This window comes from Ambystoma mexicanum, chromosome 2q, assembly GCF_040938575.1.
Source record: "Ambystoma mexicanum isolate Mex_15411 chromosome 2q, UKY_AmexF1_1, whole genome shotgun sequence".
In the NCBI taxonomy this organism is placed as follows: domain Eukaryota; kingdom Metazoa; phylum Chordata; class Amphibia; order Caudata; family Ambystomatidae; genus Ambystoma; species Ambystoma mexicanum.
The window spans coordinates 75,823,395-75,843,383 of record NC_090924.1 but is presented as its reverse complement, the minus strand read 5'-3'; the positions used below and the strand labels follow the sequence as shown (position 1 = coordinate 75,843,383).

Here is a 19,989-nt window from a genome sequence, read left to right as displayed (position 1 = left end):
GGAAGAGCAGCATTGGGTTTAGGGATGGCGTGGTTCTCTGACCATAGTCTGTTCTCTGATTTTATGACTTGACTCCACTACCATGCTAAATTATTTTAGTCAGAGGTACATGTTGTTTCACCACTTATAATTAGGGATGTTTATCATCAAAGAGGATCTCACCATCCTTCCATATTGAGAAATGTTCACAATGTTTTCCACAAACCTATCAATGAAAAACAGTCAACAGAAAGTAATGTTAAGGTCCATGCCTTATAATTTCTGCCTGCCCCTATCCATTCGCAAGGGACAACTTGGTGAACAAAAAATGGTGTGATGTCAACATGTAGCGAATTGGCATGCATGGTGGGGGGCAAGTGAAATTTATGTTTGGCTGAAGCTTGAAACTTAACATTTTTCACCCTGTTAGGGTGTGTATGGAATTAAGCATATTGGGCCAAACCACAGGATCAGGTTTACACCCAACTATGTTAAGAAAATAACCAGCAGGTCATGTCATGATCATTTCGCTACCCAATACAGACAATCTAAAACCACACAACTAAAACCAACCAGACTACACAAAGAAGATAAACCACAAATCGCCTGTTGAGTGGGGGAACATCTGTGCTTGAACACCTACCTGCCTAAGCTCTAATTGGAGGAGGGTTGTAGCACTTGCCAAATCCAGTTTCAAATGCTTCATGCCCACAACACGGAATCTTTCCAGGTAAAGCTTGCGGATGATCTTTGGTAGATTGCGTGCCCAGACACCAGGCTTCAACAGCAGCAAAGTACAAATAAGCTGTGGGCCTGCCAAAGACAAAAAATGAGTGTTACAAGCTAAGATTTCGAGATTGTTCAAATTACAGGTATAAATGGTTGGTGCCAATCTCTGCTGCCCCAACCACGGAATCACCTTGAAACTGCTGCTTAACAAACGTTAAGTTTACCTACCTGCAACAATAGTACTAGGCTATCCACTATGGATTCAAATGCTTGCTGGAACATGCAATGCGTTGGAGGGTATTGCTTTGAACTTCCCACCAGAAACATTCTTTATGAACTAACAAAATAGCAAGGTATTACATTATCTCCGTAAAATGTGTTGTTGACAAAAGCTATTCAGTTTCTCTATCTTTTTCTTGTATATGCAGTAATTTAAGAAAATAAGATTTTATTGAGTCAATAAAAAGAAGCATGATTTTCATCAATAAATCAATCCATTCCACTGCTGGCATAGCCAGAGTACATAATAAAACCATGTAGATAAATAAAGTAACAGTAAAAGAATAAACACTTAAACAAACAGAATCCTGTAAGGGATGTGAAGGGAAAAATACTCTACTATCTTTACCTTCAGAAAATTCCTTAGTACATGGAACAGTGGCTTTAAGGAAAACCTTGACTTGGCACACACTCTTAATTATCAGTTGAGAGGGTCTTCTACTTTACAGGAAGAGATCACACAGAGTAAGGTCATGCCTTTGACACCTGGTCAGCCTGCACATTGCAAGTTCGAATTCTGCAGGACGGACTCAGCTCTCCATCCATCCAAGGTTGATAAATTGAATATCATTAAAATGGGTAATACCATCTATGATTACAGTGCTTAGAAGTAAAAGAAGTGTCGACAGTATACAGCATATGAAAAACTGATATTACTTAAAACCTGATAATACTTAACATCTTTCCCTGATATATTAGTTTAAACACTTTTATATTTGTTTAAAAAATTTCCTTTGCATAGAATATTCTAGTAATGTATTCCTCTGTCGAAGAATGGACTACTGTTACAGACTGGAAGTCTCTGCAAACCAAATCTCAGTGTCGAAGCAGGTCCAAATAAATCCTACAAAGATCCACATTAAGTAACAAAAGTAAGGCGATATGAAAGCCGACATATATTTTGCAGGGCAGTGCCCACCAACCTATGGTAAAGCTAAAACCCTTTTTCATTGGCTTTTCCAAAAATTCTATTGCTAACAAAATATGACTTGCTGGATTGCAGAAATGTCAAGCACAGGCCCCTCCAAACTGGAAGAAAATGGGGAAAATTCAAAACAAGGTTCAAAGGTTCTTAAGCAAAGGGAAAAAAGCGAATTCCGTCCTACTCCCATTCATTTTCTCTTACAGAAATAAGTGTTCCACTGAACACACAAATAGCGCCAAAAAACACTGGTCAGACTTGCACAAAATTAGAAACAACTTGAGCACAAAGCATCATAGATATTCCTTTTTTTGGTTTGGTGTAAATCCATCTAGCTGACTTTAAAATATTAGTTGGAGAAGGGGGCCCCCGGGCCCAAAAACATGCATCTCTCTCCATTGGTGCATCACAGCCCTGAGACTTTTCAGAAAAGAAAATGTGTTTTATTTGCGATATTTGGAGGAAGGAAGGGTTGGTGTCACATCAAGGCAGACGTGGGGAGGGTGAAAGAGGATTACATGGGTTGTCGGAGAGCTTGGGGAGGGTTGGCGAACCCCCTTTTGGCAGATGAACAAGTTACTTACCAACTGGTAACGTTCTTTCGACTGGATGTTCCTCCAGCGTATTCCACATCTTTGACATGTAATGTCCACAGCTGTGCACTTCGGAAACATTTTCGGCAGAGGGCGTCCTGCGTCAATGACGTCGGGTCGATGTCCCTCAAAGGCCTCCGTCGAGGGCGACGTCACCGGATGTTATAAATAGGATGCACGGCGCCCGTAGCTTCAGTTTAAGTTTTTTCCCCCAGAACGTGTGGCACCAGTCCCATGCCTGCTTGACTGCACATAGCCTTGCAGAAACATAAGCTGCAATCGCATAGGAAATTCTCCAGAGGGGCAGGCTGGGGCGGCGATGTGGAATACGTTGGAGGAACATACAGTCGAAATAACGTTACCAGTTGGTAAGTAACTTGTTCTTCGAATGGATTGTGTCCTCCAACGTATTCCACATCTTTGACAGACTCCCAAAGCAGTACCAGAAAATGGAGGAGGGAAAAGAATTTAGAGTACCCAATCAGATGGCGGAATAAAGAACCGCCTTACCAAAGGCCATATCGTATCCAGGGAGTAATCTTTAACAAAGGTGTGGAGCGAAGCCCATGTAGCAGCATCACAAATATTCAGGAGGGTCCTTACCCGCCAATCGTTAACACTCCGAAATGGTGAAGATAATCCACCTGGACAAGGTCTGCTTGGTAACAGCTGGCCCAATCGGTGTCCAGCATAGTCTTGAAGGACAATAATCTCAAAGGACAAGAGTGTAAAGGTTTAAACCGAGCACCCAGGAGAAATTTCAAAACCAAATTCAAATCCCAAACCGGCACCTGGAAAGGGGACGGCGGGAACACATTAGTCAGCCCTTTTAATGAAATTGAGAAATCAAAGAAATCTTGAAGTAAGAACATTCTTCAGACAAGCACTTAAAGAGAGAAAGCGCCGCCAGGTAACCCTTAATGGTACCTACTTGAAGGACCTTGTGGGCTAAAGTAAGTAAAAAAGACAAAACCATAGGAATGGAGCACTGAAAAGGATCAACATTTTGTCCTCTGCACCAGTCGCAGAACTTACGCCAACGGCAACAGTACAGGGATTTTGTTGCTGGGCCCTGGCCGAAAGCAACACCTCTATCACGTCATCCAGGAGGTCCCAATCCTTATATCTCAACCTTTCAGATACCAAGCATGAAGGTTGAAAGTCCTGACCTCTGGATGGAGAACCTGACCCCCCACTTGCGAGAGCAGATCCTCTCGGTAGGGAAGACGGCGTGGAGGGCAGATGGACATTTCTAGAAGGTCTGGGTACCACGCTCTCCTGGCCTAATCCGGAGCAATGAGGATCATGTGGGAACCGAACCTCCGTAACCTCTGCAACACTTGAGGAATGACATGGACTGGAGGATCCGTGTATAGCAGTAGGAATGACCAATCCACTATGAATGCGTCTCCTAAGGCTCCTCTCGGAGGAAATTCCCTTGAGCAGAATCTCTCGCACTTCCGGTTGGCACTGGTGGTGAAGAGATCCACTTGTGGCGTTCCCCAAAGGGTGAAGATCTCCTAAAGGACTTCCTGAGACAACTCCCACTCGTGAGAGACTGTTAGGGAGAATTCTCTGTTTAGGCTGAATTTCCTAACCTAGTGAGTCCCCCAGCAGCTTTGCTGGATTTCTGGAGTTTGTTTTTTTTCTCCTGCCAAGAGTGTGTCTCTTTTCCTCACACTCTTGGACATGATTTGAGGGGTTCCTTTGACTGTTAATGTGTTTTATGGGCTATGGGGTCTTTTACTCCATAGGGTCTCATGTGTTTTTACTATGTGTGTTACACAGCACCCTCAGTGCAGTGACACAGGGCTGTCATAGTGACACCCCACCATAGACTCCATACCCTGGGACTGACTACTGTCTCCCAGAGCATGTAAAGTCACCATTGGCTTTACTAGTCCCAAATTATGAACAGAAACCAGTACAAACCATCATATTGTGGACGTACTGGTCGGGGCAATTCGATTGCCCCGGGGTCTGTTATTCGATGGGCACGTCTCCATCCCCCCTGATCAAGTTTTGGCTGGTGGCAGTGGATACTACTTTTTATATTCGACCGCGAATATATCTCTATGGGATTTTCCCATTGTTCGAGGCTACCAACTTTAATTATTTTATTCTTATAGCCTCGAACATTTCCCGCCGGTTTATTTATTTAATATTAATTCGCCGGTTGGTATTTTTTGCCAGAACTTGATTCTAAAATGGCGTTTGTGTTCTCTTCTGTGACTCCAACCCAAGTCGAGCCCTTTGTTCCACTTTTTGGCGGGCTTCTCCACAGAAGCCTCCAAAAGTGGTGCCACTCTGTCTGAGTACCAGAGGAGGTGTGGGAGGGGGTTTAGGCACCCTGGACTGAGTTACCTTGGTAACTCAAGTCGCACTCTTGTGTGATTGGCCCAAGTGGTGAGCCGGCCGGCTCACTACTTAGCATGTTTGATTGACAGCTAGGCTGAGTGAATGGGGGTGTGCTGCATAAAAGCAGGGCTTTTGGGACTGGAACTTTAGAAGTCGCCACAGGACCTGAAAATCCGACGAGGGAGAAGCTGAGCCGACCTGCTACGACAACACCACCGGTGGAGCCCTGTGGAACCGACTCCTCACTTCCCAACGACAGAGAAGATATCCCGGCTGGAGAGTCTTCTTCCCCTGACTGGTGGGCACAACCAGTTTACCACCTTCTTCTCGCATCCCAGGACGTCTTGTGGTAGAATTGCCCGTGCCAAGCACCCCGGCAACCGGATAGCCACTTACCACTGGACCGCGAATAAAAGGACCGCTCCTTTTCCCTGAGAAATCCGCGGCTGGTTTCTTCCCTGGCAGTGCAACGGACTCCTGTCTTCCTCCCCGACGAGATCCTCTCTTCCCCCGGACGAAACACTGACTTGCACCCGCTGCCAGGAACAACTGCCCCCGCTGGAGTATTCTCACCACTTTAAGGTACCGTGTCCACCAGGCCTCCCTATCTAAAGATTGCTAAGAGGTAATAATAATCCCTTAACCTTCTGGACTGGGCTGGCCGCCTTGACCATCTAACTGGTCCCTTTCTTTTTGGTCCAACTCTTTCTGAACTTATTGCAAGACTTTTGGGCACTTTGAACTGTGTGACCTTGGACACATTTCGACCAGAGCCTTGTCCGGCCTTGTTAACTTTGACTTTACGGTTTTAACCTGCCTTCTTCTCCTACTGTGTTCTTCCGAAAGTGTTGGGATCTGTTTCTATCTTTGCTCTGCCTTTCTCTCCCTTTTAAACCTATTGATTAGAGTGCCATCTTCGTTAAGCGCTCACCGCTGTCTGAAAATAAGTGTTGCTTTACTTAAGACTTGTCTAACTAATCGTTGCAGGGAGTGTATATCTTTTAGTGATCGTGTTTTTGAACTGCTTGATATTAGTGCCAGTGTGTTTTATTAGATGTGGTTTTAAATAAATAATTATATCTCTTTTACACCAAGCTCTGGTCAGTGTTTTCTTGTTCTACTGTGTTCTTTTGACCTATTGTGAATACTCTGTATACTGCCTAACCCTTCTTGAGGGAAGTCTGACTGCTCAGCCACAGCTACCAAGTGAATCTGTGTGGTACAGACTGCTACCAAGTGGGTTTACTGCCAAACACCTGTAGTCTTAAATCTTTTGCAGTGGTCCCAGAGGGAACTGCACATGTTTCTGCCTAACAGAGACCATGCTCTGCCTGCTCAGAGCGTCCGCAAGTGCATTTTCTTCTCCGGCCAGAGGAACTGCTGAGATCGGAATTCCCTGCTGGATGGCCCAGAACCAGAGCTGCATTGCCTCTCTGCACAACGGGAGTGACCCTACCCCCCTTTTTTGTTGAGGTAATGCATGGCCACTGTGTTGTCCGTCATGATCAGGACACTCTTCCCTGTACAGACGACAGAAAAGCCTTCAGGGCTAGCCTGATGGCCCTCAGCTCTAACAGGTTGATGTGGAGTTTGGACACCGACTGAGAACGACCGCTGGCGGTCAAGTCGCCGGCATGAGCGCCCCATCCCGTGAGGGAAGCATCCATCACTACAGTCACCAAAGAAGATTCCGGGAGACCGAGAGTGGAAGCTGAACAGAAAAATGCAGGATGCCATTGGGCCGAGCAACCTTAAGAATTCGAAAGCCGGGAGACTCTGGGCATGTTGAAACTTCCCCAAGGATGTGTCTAACACAGCCCCGATGTACTGGAGCATTTGGGAAGGTGTCAGATGTGACTTCTTGAAATTGAGGTAGAAGCCCAGCCTGTGGAGGGAGTGGCAGGTGAGACCGAGGTGAGAGCGAGTTGATCCAACGCTTGCTCGGGAGAGCGCGCCCGGATCCGCCAGTCGTCCAGGTAGGGGTAGAGGTGAATCCCCACTCGCCTAAGGTATGCTGCCACCACCACCATTAGCTTGGTGAAGACCCTTGGGGAGGAGGTCAATCCGAATGGCAGGACCCGAAACTGAAACTGCAAGTCTCCAGCCGCAAACCTCAGGTACTTTCTGTGCTTGGGATGAATTGGCACATGACAGAAGCATCCTGTAGGCCCAGAGACACCAACCAATCCTGAAGTTGAAGGGCTTGGAGCACTTGAGAAAGAGTAACCATCTTGAACTTGTCCTGCCTGAGAAGTTTGTTCAACCAACGCAAGTCCAGGATGGGTCTCAACCCCCCGTCTTTCTTTGGGATAAAAAAATAAGGGGAATACCATCCCTTGTTCCTCTCTGCTACAGGCACCAGTTCTATAGTGCCTTTCTCCAGCAGGGTTAAGATTTCCTGCAAAAGGAGCCGATCTGGAAGGTTCAAAGAGTTTCCCCGGTGGATTGTCGTGAGGCTGCTTTAGGAAGGGAAGGCAGTAGCCGTGGGCTATTGTATCCAGAACCCACGCATCCAAAGTAATGGCTCACCACTCTTCGAGATGCTGAGACAGTCTGCCCCCAACCGGCGAACCATGGGACATGGCCTCATGACTGTTTTGGAGCGGCTGTGGCAGTGCCTGAAGGCAAAGAGGCAGCTGCCTGAGTGGGTTTGGCACCTCTATTTTCCTGACCACCACAGGTACTTTTTCGCTGACCCCTTTGACTGGCGGCCCTTCTCATTCTACCAAAGGAGGATTAGTAATAAAAAGAACCTCCCCTCCACTGCTGTCACCTCGGACGAAAAGGCGGAGGTTGACGCTCAGCTGCACTTAAAGATTTTGCTGCAGCTTTCAAGGTCTGCAGCCTCTCAAGGACCTCATCAGTTTTGCTGCCAAACAAATGAGCGCCATCAAAGGGCATGTTCAAAAGACGGGCTTGCACATCCGCGGCAAAACCTGACTTCCGCAACCACGCAAACCTGCGTATAACGGTGCTCGCAGCCATGGACCGGCTAACACTGTCGGCCATATCCAAACCCGACTGAAGAGATTCGCACCTGGCATCCTTGCCATCCTTCCCCCTCAGGAATATGCTCAGCCGCTAGAGAAACACAGTTCCACAGAGTATGTGAAAAGTTTGCTAAGGCACAAGTGGAGTTGGCTGATTTCAACGCCATACTCTCTGCAGAAAATACCTTGCGAGCCCAACCGTCGAAGCGTTTGTCGTCCCTATCCGGAGGGATGGTAGTGTACGTAGCCACCTGAACCACCAAAATCTCGGGAGTGGGTGAGTGGATAAGTAGCTGCGGTCGCTAACGGAAGGGCGGTACTTCTTTGTCAAAAACTTGTTAACAGCCCAGAAGAGATTCCCGTGACTGCCAAGCAGCTGCCACCCTTTTCTGTAAAGTGAGATGAAAAGGTAACACCGGTTCAGAGGACGGACCTTGATCTAAAATGTCAGTTACATCATCTTGCACAAAATCTTCAAGAGGACTGGACCAGCCCAGATACTCCGAGACCCTAACCATGAGCCGCATGTACGAAGACTCAGCATGAGCTCCAGGCCAAATTCCACTTCTGGAGAAGTGTCCAACCCACTTCCATCATGAAGGGTTTGCCTCAACTCCTCCAATTGACTGTCTCCAGAAAGGACTGGAGCCACATCATGCTCAACAGGGTCCTCAAATTCAGACCTTTCTTCCTCTCCATATATGTCGTCCAGAGGGAGGTGAAAACCTGGCCTGGGGACAGAAGAGGGCCTGGAGTTGGAGTCCAATACTGGCCTCACAGACTTAGCAGTAGCCTTCCTTGGAGGATCCACCATATCCGGGTACTCCAATGGCAAATTTTCAGGCAAAAATCCCAAAAGGCGTCGAGGGCGCCAAAGGCTTAGATTCACAGGACTTATTGGGCTTAGAACCCCTACCTACCTGGAGCTTCCCCTTACGCTCCCGCAAGGCCTTGGCAGTCAGCGACTGGCATTTTGAACAGTCATTGGTGTCGTGACTCATGCCCAAGCACCACAAACAAATGCAATGCGGGTCGGTGATCGACATTTTCGACTTGCAGTCCCAGCAAGTCTTGAAGCCAGACCGCAGGGGTCGAAGAAAAAGACATCTCTGCGATGAAACACACAAGGCGCGCCAAGTTCCCAAAGCAAAGACGTTTGCAGAAAAAAATGGAACTGAGACTATGGGCGCCGTATGTCCTATTTATAAGATCCGTTGACGTCGCTCTCTACGGAGGCCTCCGAGGGACATCGACCCGACATCATTGACGCAGGACGCCCTCTGCCGAAAATGTTTCCGAAGTGCACAGCTGTGGACATTACATGTCAAAGATGTGGAATGTGTTGGAGGACACAATCTATTCGAAATGTTTTGTTTTACTGCAGGAATCTCCCGTGATTCCCAGGGGATTCCTCTGGGAATGTTGAAGGTACTAGAAACAAAAACTCATCAGGGGATCTAGCAAAGGAAAGGGGATAAAATAAAAAAAATTCACAGAGGATTTACACAGTGTGGTGGCAGTTGAAGATCCAAGAAAGAAGGAGGGGATGATGGGGAGTGGCAGTGGGCAAAGGGAAGACTTTCAATTTTCAAGTGTTTTCCCATTATAGTGGTTATCAGAATTCTATTACCACAGGAATTATTACTGCAGTTATAGAAGATGGCATGAAGATGGCCTTGGTGTGTTTCCATGGGAATTTCCGTGGGGAAAGGGAACTAATGAAATGAGAAAGAAAAAAGTGGAGGCCCCAGACATGGACAGTGACCAAAGCTTAAATAATTGTAAAAGAAAACTATGTCGGGTGGTGTTTGATTATTTACCAGTGAGGGGAATATGGGCCACAGTTTTTTGCCTTATTGTTCCAACGTGAATACTGGCCATGGCTCGTGATATCTGGTTAGTTACTAGGTAGGGGGTTATGGCCCAGTGTCTATTTTACTAATTGTTGCAATGTTGCCAGTGGCCACGGCAAGTGGGATCTGGTTACTTACTAGACAAAGGGATATGGGCTGTGGTCTTTTTTTATTAACTAGAGCAACATGGACAGCGGCAAGGAGTAGATAGAGTCTACTGTAAGATACTCATGGTATCTAAAGTATGACAGACACAAGTGCTGCAAGTTTTCAAAACCTTTATTGGAATATTTGGATGGGGTTCGGAAAGTGCTATCTAGCCCTATATCTAAGATGGGAGCAATCTCAACAATCAAATAATAAATAAAAAAGTCCTAGTTGTGTCAGTCAAAATCATAAGATTCAAACTAGAAAACCGAATGCATGCCCTCACCGTATTACAATAAATGTGCACAGGGATAATCAAAAATGAAAAGTGTTTCAAAAAGGAAATGTCAGAAACGGCTTTCAGAAAATGGTGTAATACTCCCTTCCCCACGTTTGTAGCACAGGCTATCAGATTTGCTGAAAACAACGTAGGTGAATGACACACTGTTCCTTAAGAGACACACTGTGGCTTTTGGGCTCACGTCCTTCAGGTCTCCCTCCAATTAACCCCTCATGTTTCCTCCACCGGAGTCCGGGACTTTTCTCAAGCACAGTTCAAAACATAGGCTTCCCTCAGTCCAGGTTTGCTCCCGCCTTACATCACAATTCACAAATATTCCTTACAGGTTTCCTCCGTCGAGCTAAAGCCTCTATACTTTTCATCGCGTTCCCTTTCTCAAGTTTTCGATCTATCTACCAAGAAAACACAACTCAATCACCTTAGTCAAAGGCTTTGAAACTGCCGAGAGTTTGACCAGACCTCTGCATAACCACTTCGACAATCACAGTTTCTTACATAGGCTTCTTTCAGCCGGACTCGAGCCTATCAGCTGAAATATCTTATCAAGGTTTTTTTCTCAGCTTTTACAACCACTCATCAATGTCTGGTATGGTAATGTTTATTTATATAGCAAAATAGAAAAATTGCAACAATCGAACTGCGCCACACACGAAAGATTTTAGCCAATCAGTACAAGTGTACAATTGTTTAATTTATGTCATGAACAGCCTGACACGTGTTTCGAGCATAGCTCTTCCTCTGAGGCTGTTAAAAGTTCATATAATCAATCATTGTGTGAGAGTATATATAATAATGCACAAAAATCATTCAGAATACATGGGCTAAATGTTGATGGACAGCAGGTTATTAGCATAGAGTAACAACACCCAATACACAAGTATCAGGCATCAAATGTCAGCATACAAGAACCCCATTTATACAAAATTGTTTGAAAATGAGTTTGACAAAAGGTATTCATGTAACATTCACAAAAGAAGCAATATTCATATTACCCAGTCAGGGATGGCATCAGAGTAATCCAAAGCAATGGAAAAAATAAAAACAGGGAGGAAAAAATGAGACAAAGCCTACAGTTAGCCAGATTGGTGGGTGGGCAGTCACGATAAAGCTCTCTGCAAAAAACATAAATCATAATCACAAATGCATATGCCAAAAAAGAGAGAATCATATTTACTATGCAATCCTGTACAACTTGGACCACTAATAATTAAGAAAAGGGATAAGTATTAATAAAAAACCAAAATAGGTGATATGTAGCGCTGTAAAATACCAAGAAATGCCACTTACCCAATAAAGAAGTTGTGTAAATCACAGAGCGAAATCAAAATCCGTAACTGAAATAAAATAACGAATCCACACTAAAATATTGTCCTCTCCGCCACCCGGAGAAATATACTCTTAATTAAAAAACATGAGGAATTTACCTGAGTTAGCTTGTAATAGCCAATTATAATTGGGTCTACGATGTGCAGCAATTCCAGAATGCCAGCATAGTATGGCAAATTCAATGTCAACAAACCGTCACAACCAGGATTATATCCGTATACTCAACGAACATCAATGCGAAGACAAAAATAGAGAGAGACAAACGCCTAATTAGCTTCAAGAATTAGAATGTAAGCAAGTAAAGAAATACATGAAAACAGGGACTGTGTGCAAGTCCACACAATCTGCTTACCTGCCATTTGGCTAGGGAATTAATTCAAGGGAGAGCGCTCATCCGGCAGATTAAGTGCAATATTACACATTGAACAGTTTAGATACAGCAAATAGGCCTGCCAGCGATTCTGCACGTTAAGGGTGGAAGACAAGGGAGAACAGACAGGACAACCTTCAGGCAGGGCTGTATACAGATCGTGCAAATGAGGGAGGGCAAGGGATGGGCCGGGGAACAAGTGCGCCCAGTCAGTAGAGACCGGTGAAGTGTGGAAAGAGAAGCTCTCAAGTTTTTATTACAAGTGCAGTGGCGTGTAGGGCCTTGTGGCAAGTGCAGAAGGACTGGCAGGGGTGCCTGGGACCTGTGAGATGCTGAGGTACACCAGGCAGCAGCCAATAAGCTGTGTGGAAGAGGCAGAGAAGGAAGAGCAGACAGCTAGGTTAGCAGGGTAGGGTGAGAGAGAAGGAAGAGGAGAAGAGGAAGGTCTTGAGGAATTTCCGGAACTTGAGAATTTTAGGCTCAAGACAGAGGGTGGCTGGGAGGCTGTTGCAGAGGGAGGCACCTGCCGAGGAAAGGGATCTCCCTCCAAATCTCTGCTTGGAGAACCGGCTCACCCACAGAAGGTTGAAGGTAGATGAATGGAGGGCGCGAGAGGGAGAGTATTTAGGAAGGCAACGTTGAAGGTAAGCAGGTCCCAGACCCCAGAAAGCCTTGTGGACAATGCAGAGGCTCTTGAATTTGATCCTTGCAGCCACGGGGAGCCAGTGGATTGATTTCAGCACCGGAGAGATGCAGTTCCTGGGCTTGAGGGGAAGGATAAGTCTAGAGGTCTGTTCGGGATGAGTTGCAGGAGGCGCAGGGTGGAAGCAGGGCGGTTGAGGAAGAGGCTGTTGCAGTAGTCCAGCCTGGAGAGCACTAGGGCTCTGGAGACAGTGAGCCGCTGGGGGAAAGTGAGAAAAGGTAGAGTGCCACTAAGGAGGTGTAGTTGATAGTTAGACTTTTTTGAAATGTCAGAAATGTGAGAGGAGAAGGAGAGAGGAGAGAGTGGAGTCAAGAATGACTCCAAGGTTTTTGATCTCACAGGTGGGGGAAGGCGCAGGGCCAAGGGAGGCCGGCCAGAGTGAGAGGGGGAAGGCGGGAGCAGATGTCCCAATGACGACAATCTCAGTTTTACTGCCATTGAGCCAAAGGTCATTTGCAGCACATCATGACTGAATAGCAGACAGTCAGGTATGAGTGAGGAGGAGGAGGCGGCTGAGGACAGCCTGAAGTATAGCTGTGTGTCATCCGCATAACACTGGAAATTAGAGGTGAGAGTGGCAATCACACATGCCAGGGCAGCCATGTAGAAGTTGAAGAACCAGGGGGATAGGTTAGAACCCTGGGGAACGCTGCAGGTTGAGAAGGTGATAGTTGAGAGAAAGGCACAGAGTTCAACCAGGAATGGGTGGTTGGAGAGAAAAGAGGGTAACCAAGCCAGAGCCTGACCTGTGATTCCCAAGGTGTCACAAAGCCATGAGATCAGGATGTTGTGGTTAACCGTGTCAAAGGCAGAGGAGAGATCAAGGAGAATGAGGACAGAGGGGGTATTAGTGTCAAGATTTGAGAACAGGTCTTCACGGGTGTTCAGAAGCAGTTTCCGTGCCCCTGGATGCTCTAAAGCCAGACTGGTGGTCGTGGAAACAACTGATTGGTATTTGTAGTTCGCTTGCTCCTAGCGTTTGTAGTTTCCCTTTTTGTTCACTCATATCATTTTTTATTCGTTTTTATTCAAGACCGCTTACTTTCTTACTTTGTTTTCCTGCAACACACTATTCAAACGGGATTTTACAGTCTTTCGATTATGCAACTTCCTATTGCAGGACCACTCTGTAACTTTATAATGCGCGCAGTAAACTTCAAACACACCTTCCACTTGTCAGCGTATGCGCAGGATTCCCCAATGATACAGTTTCACTCGCGATTGCCATTTCACTTGTTCTGACATCAACCAGACCTTTGTTCAGTTAATTAACTCACCGGATGATGTCTTTCTCCCTTCTGGTTTGTGCCTTGCACATAGCTTTCGAGACTCCTTACACAGAACTCCTTTCCTCCGCAACTCAGACGTTATTCAGGAGGGGAACAGGGCAAGCAGCTTGTTTCTCTTTCACACAGCATTCTCATTTAAACTCTTTCAGCTTTGCAACCAGAGTGAACTCCCGTCTGGCATTCACTCAAGTTTTTGCTCTCTCGAACGGCCCCTGGGCCTCTCCCTCCTTGTTGCCTGGTTCGCCTTTGTCATGGAAGAAACGTTCTCTCTGGAACCCAGCCTTGCTCAGTGCGTTTCTGTGTGTTACAACTTTTATACAGACAGGGAGTGTTAATTCAAGTCGGGTGTGAGCAATTGTCCAGCCCTGCCTGACTCTGCCTGGCCTTGTTAGTGTTACAATATGGAGGATTCCCGTAGGAAATCATGATCTTGTTATTCCTATGGGAAATCTTCATTCTTCTTTCTTGGTTCTCTTTTGTCTCAGTACTTAGACCAACAAGTGAAAAATAGGGATTGTGGGAGTTGTAGTGTCTGATAGGAATAAAGGGGAAGTCTGACATATTACTGTCAGAAAGAGAAGGATGGTGTTCTACAAAGGCTGAGGGAGAGTAGGGTGACGGATATCGGGAAAGAGGAAAAGAATAACGCGTTTTACACTTGGGCATCCTCTTTCTAGTCCCCAAGGATATCCTCCCGCACTTGTCCAACCCCAGGGTCCGGATCTAGAGGCGATGGCCATGCCGTGGCCACCTGAGCTGAGGATCCAAGGGAAGAAAATGTGAGGATGTACTCAGGTTTCTCACATACCCTTCCCCAACAGTCTGTCATTTTCATAAAATGTCCAGGACTGTTATATTTCTTTTCTGGGGTTTCGTTGATATATCTATTTACTTTGGAAGCAGTATTTCTTATATCTCTCTTCCCTTTTAACTGTTGTTTCACTGGGTTGGGCATAAAGAATGCCAGCACAGGATAATTCACTATTATTCCTCTTGCTCAATCTGTCTTGATTAGGGTTTTCTGTCAAGGTGGTAGTTGGATGTATTTTATTAAGGGGGCAATGCCGTGCTCTATGACCTATCTTCCGAAGGGAAAAATATGGTCTAAGGTTAGGGCTAACGATTACCGATTTCCTCTGATCTACAGGATAACTTTCTTGAACAAGGTCCCTAGTTTCACAGGCTAAATGAAAATTTACTTGGGTAAAGGGGACATGTACAAATTCTAATGAAGAGGTGGGTATTTGGTTGGGGTTCTCCAATGTTAGGTTGTTAATTCGGGGAAAGAATTTCTTCTGGGACCTTGGAACTGGTGAGGGAGTTAATGAAGGTAGGTTCCAACTCTTCATGCAAGAATTCCTCCCATTCGGGATCTAGGTTTCCGCTAGGAGGTCTATACTTCTCCTCAAGGTAGTCAGAGTTATTCTCGCCTTCTCCTTCTGCTATGTAAGCCTCTGTTTCTTCATCCTCATCAGCCTGATCTATGGGGTATCCCAAGATCTGGGACTAAAAAAAATGTTTCCCATCCGATGAGGGAATGGGTGAGACAAAGTTCTCAACCCGTTTACTGGTATCATACTCCAAGGTTGGTGGGTGGTTTCCATTGGACCTTTGATCATAGCAAAATGTTGAGACATTAGGGGAATTATTGTTTCATGGGATGGTACCAGAGGTTTCCTCTAGTGGACTTGACTCAATTACCCTGTGCCTAACGACAGTGGGGTTCATTACAAGTCTGCCGGTCTGGATTTGATGTTGCCGGTAAAACCGCACCGGCTCATTCGGGCCTACGAATCCAGAAACACCTTAAACGTGAAGTGACCATCACGGTGACAAGGCACCCGGAAGTCCCATTGGCGGAAACAGCTTGCCGACTCACTGACGCATCCCCAGTCACCGGCAACGCGTAACACTGTGCACATTAGGAGTAGCACGGACACGGAAACACCACCAGAATAATGGCAGAAACACTGTGAACATCGTGGCGGTACCGCCGGCACTGCGTTGATGGCATTAAACAGTGGCAGGTGAGCTGAATCAGCCCACAGGTGTGCAAAATGAGGCGAGCTGCACCACGTAGGCTACTGGGAGCCTACAAAAGGGCCCCACCCACAACCAAGCCACCTTCAAACACAACCATGCTGTCAGCCGCTGTAGCAGCATTTGGCTTAGGGAACCTACAAGCAGCAGTGCACATTGTGGCAGCAGTAGGGCAGAGGAGGAGGAGGCGCAGTCGGCAAATTGCGAACCCGGTGCCCATAACCATAAATGTGCAGCCGGCACGACCCTGCAAGCAGCCAGCTATACCCTGTATCAGCGCCTCACCCTGGAACCTGACCCCAGGGCAAATCCACACATTATACCGGCTTGACAGGCCCTCAACCATGTCCATCGTCACCCTGATGGAAGAGGACATCAGCAGCCGCATTGGCATCTGGACTGCAATCCTCCCCCTGCTGAAGGTTGTTTCAGTACAGCATTTCCTTGGAACAGGAACATATCAGCACACTGTCGGCGAGCTGCACGGGCTGTCACAACCCTGTTTATCAAGAGTACTGGACAAGGTACTGGATGCGCTGCTGCGCCATGCGTCTGAGTATATATCCCTACACTGTACCCCTGCCTAGGTCATTGCCACCAAGTTGGCCTTCCATGCCATTGCAGGCATGTCTAATTGTATAGGCACATTAGACTGCACCCACATTGAGTTGACAGTTCCACATGCAATAGAGGCGGTGTACCACAATCGGAAGCAGTTTCACTCACTGAATGTCCAGATGGTATGCGATGCCGGACAAGTGATCACCCATTGCTGTGCAAGTTTCCCGGGGTCAACACATGACTCGATAGTCTTGCGGAACTCTACATTGCCACGCTACATAGAACGCTATGCGGGACAAAGCACATGGCTGTTGGGTAAGTACAACTGCCAATGCATGACCCCTGGGGGAGGGGGTAGCGAAGGCCCACAATGACTCGGCCATTTGGGTGCGCACAACTGCCAATGCATGGCCCCTGCCCAAGGGTATGGACAGTCACCACATCCCACACATTGCAACGTGTCACATTTCAAATTGTCACAGTGCGCAATTACCTGCCCAGCCTATGCCCATGCACACACTAGCGATGGTGTCGCACCAGATGCAATGTCGACATGAGGATGTGAGTCCCTCACCCGGCCAATGCACCTGTGCATCTTCAATGCACATTATGTGCGCTTAACCGGCAGTGTGCATTGTTCACATTTTTACAGTGACCAGTATCTGACTGCTGCAGGTCTGGCCATCATATCACAATGCCATAGTCACCCTCCACATATGAACTCATGGGCATCAACTTGTGCGCAACAACTCATTTCCCATTATCAATCCACGAATGTGCCCATCAATGACGCCTGCATGGTATTGTTATCCAAGTTGGCTCAAAAGATGTCCCAAACAACGGATTCACAAACGGCCATGATTGTACTGCATCTGATTCACACAGTGATACCACGAACACTAACATGTGCCCTTGCTTACACTACTATGGAGGTGATGCTGAATATGCACTCATGCCATGGCTGATGACGCCCATACGAAGGCCAAGGAACAGGCATGAGGAGGCCTACAACAGGGCACACATACGCACACGTGGCATGATAGGGCATACCTTTGGATTACTGAAGGCCAGGTTCCGCTGAATGAGCCGATCGGGTGGCTCATTGCAGCACAGCCCAGTTAAGACATGGAAGATAGTAGTTGCATGTGCCATGCTGCACAATCTGTGCATACGCAGGAACATTCCACTGCCACCGGACACAGAGGATGAAGATGATGGGGATGATGATGGGGATGGGATGGGTGCACTCCCTGGCAGGGGTGCCAATGATGGACAACATGCATGGGCAGCACTCATTCACAATTTTGTTTGATACACTTCTCATGCACATTAGGCGCTTCATGTGGTGGCACGACATTAAATGGTTTGAATGCACAGGAAAGCAACAATGTCCACTCGTCATTTGCATTGCAACAAAAGTGTATTTACTACATTACAGGGGTGACAGGAATTGGATGATAATGAAGTGCACCCATGCCCACCCACCTCCCTAACGTACCAACCCCCAACCAGGCCCCAACTGGCTTACCCCACTAAAGACTTCCCCCACCTCCCCAATGTACCCACCCCCCAACCAGGCCCCAACTGACTTACCCCACTAAAGACTACCCCCACCTCCCCAATGTACCCACCCCCCAACCAGGCACCAAACTCCACTAAAAACCACCCCCACCTCCCCAACATACTCACCCCTCAACAACAAGCCCATCACGACTGTTTGTATGACAGTTTAACGTTCACCACACTATTTGCGTCCACGCTTGTGGCCGTACATGCCCTTCCCGGAGGGTCCGGACAGCCGTGATGACCACCTCCGAGGACTACTGGCCACCGAACTGGAAGGTGTGCTGCTTGCAGATGGCACTCGTGTGATTGCAGCTTGCACATTGGCCAAATATGCCTGTTGGGCCTCTTGCATTGACTCGGTGATAGTTGACATCACAGTGTTCCCCTCCCTGACCAGCCGTGACAGAACCATGTTTGTGGTAGGGAATCTGCCGATGGCAGGTGACAGTCTACGCACAGAGGTGGCAGTGGTCTCCCTCTGGAGTTTGTCCTCCTCACGCTGCAGTCTGGCCTCCTCCCGTTGCAGCTTAGCCTCCTGGAGTTGTTGCTCCACTAGCTGCGTGAGGCTTGCCTGGTGTTCCTCGATGCGCAGGAGGCGGGCGCCGAGTTCTGTGAGTGAGGGTGTGGGGGAGCGCATTGGGCTGTGGAGATTGATCGGGTTGAATTGTAACTCCTGTAGGGGAGTGAAGTTGCTCCCGCCATCCTCATTGTGTGGTGCGTCAGCACACTGTTCCACCGGTGCACTGTTGCCACTGGATACATCGTCGTCAGCCATATCTTGACGCCCACTGATGGGTGCGGCAGATGTGGCAGCAGGTGTGGATCCGGTGGCCCCATGCTGTGCTGGGAGTGCAGCAGGGATGGGTGTGTCCGTGGCCAGCGTTTGCAGGGCTGATGGTTGAGTTCCAGAGGTAGTGGTGGCCGACGTTGGCAGGGCCGATGGTTCCAGAGATGGTGGCAGTGGCATCCTCTGATGTCCGAGTACAACGGCTACGTGCAGTGCCACGTGGAGTAGGCTGTTGTGCAGTTTCACTGTCGGGTGATGTGGCTGTGGGGGAATGCAGGGCATGCTGTTAGTTGTCTGACAGGATGTGAATGGGTCGATCACATGCAACACACTCCTCATACTTGGTCCACTTGCATGTACACACATTTGATGGGTGATGCACTCAGGTGTGTGGATCTCAGCTTGCACACAGTTGCACGCTGTCTGCCTGTCATGGGGTTTCTGTCACTTGTGCATGTGGTGTGTGGTGTGGGTCATTGGTGGATGCGTCGGGTACCTCTAGGCCCGGATGGGGGAGGGAGGGTGTTTCCAACATTCACACTCATGGCTTTCTACTCTGTGTACTTACTAAGTCTGCTCCGCCTACGCCCTCGATCCCTTCGAGGTGCAGGACACTACTGCACCTCTCCTTGCATGTTTGGAGCCTCAGGGGTGTAGCAGCTGCCCCTACTGTGCTAGTGCTGTGCTGGTGGTGTGCTGCCATTAGGTTGCGCACACGCAGTCGCAGATCGTCCCATCGCTTGTGGTAATCTGTGACTGTGCACAATGTCACGCCAACTGCGGTGCACTTCTGTGCTGCTGCTGCCCAGATCTCTTTGCGCCGCTGCTGTGTGCTGCACCTTTGGTCAGCACCGAACAGCATTGGGCGTTGTCTACGATGTGCTCAACCAGCACTGTTAATTCTGGCTCACTGAAGCGGGGTTTCCGCTGGCGTGTGCCTGGTATGCGTGATGCCATCTTCTTTGTCGGGTGGACCAAGTCCCAGGGGAAGTAGGCCCTGTGGTTGCAGAGGATGGCAATGGATTGTGGTTTAAGTAATGGCCGCTGCTCTCTTTCCGGTTTTCCCTGTGATGATGTTTCCGGATCCAGTAATTCCAGATCCGTGACAGCAGAGGCGGATACGGATATACCGCTGCCATGTTTCACGGTGCACCCGTATCCATGGGTGTGTGTGTTCCGGCGGTGACACCGTTGCC

At 47.7% G+C, this 19,989-nt stretch overlaps 1 protein-coding gene across 2 annotated transcripts in view; it reads right to left on the bottom strand.

Moving 5' to 3' along the window:
* DNAAF8 (dynein axonemal assembly factor 8) overlaps positions 1-19,989 on the bottom strand; it is a 1,512,143-nt gene that overhangs the window by 293,221 nt on the left and 1,198,933 nt on the right. For both annotated transcript variants that reach the window (XM_069646874.1, XM_069646873.1), the window contains exon 24: positions 623-792. In XM_069646874.1, coding sequence (XP_069502975.1) covers positions 623-792 — 170 coding nt within the window. The remainder of the gene's footprint in view (positions 1-622; positions 793-19,989) is intronic.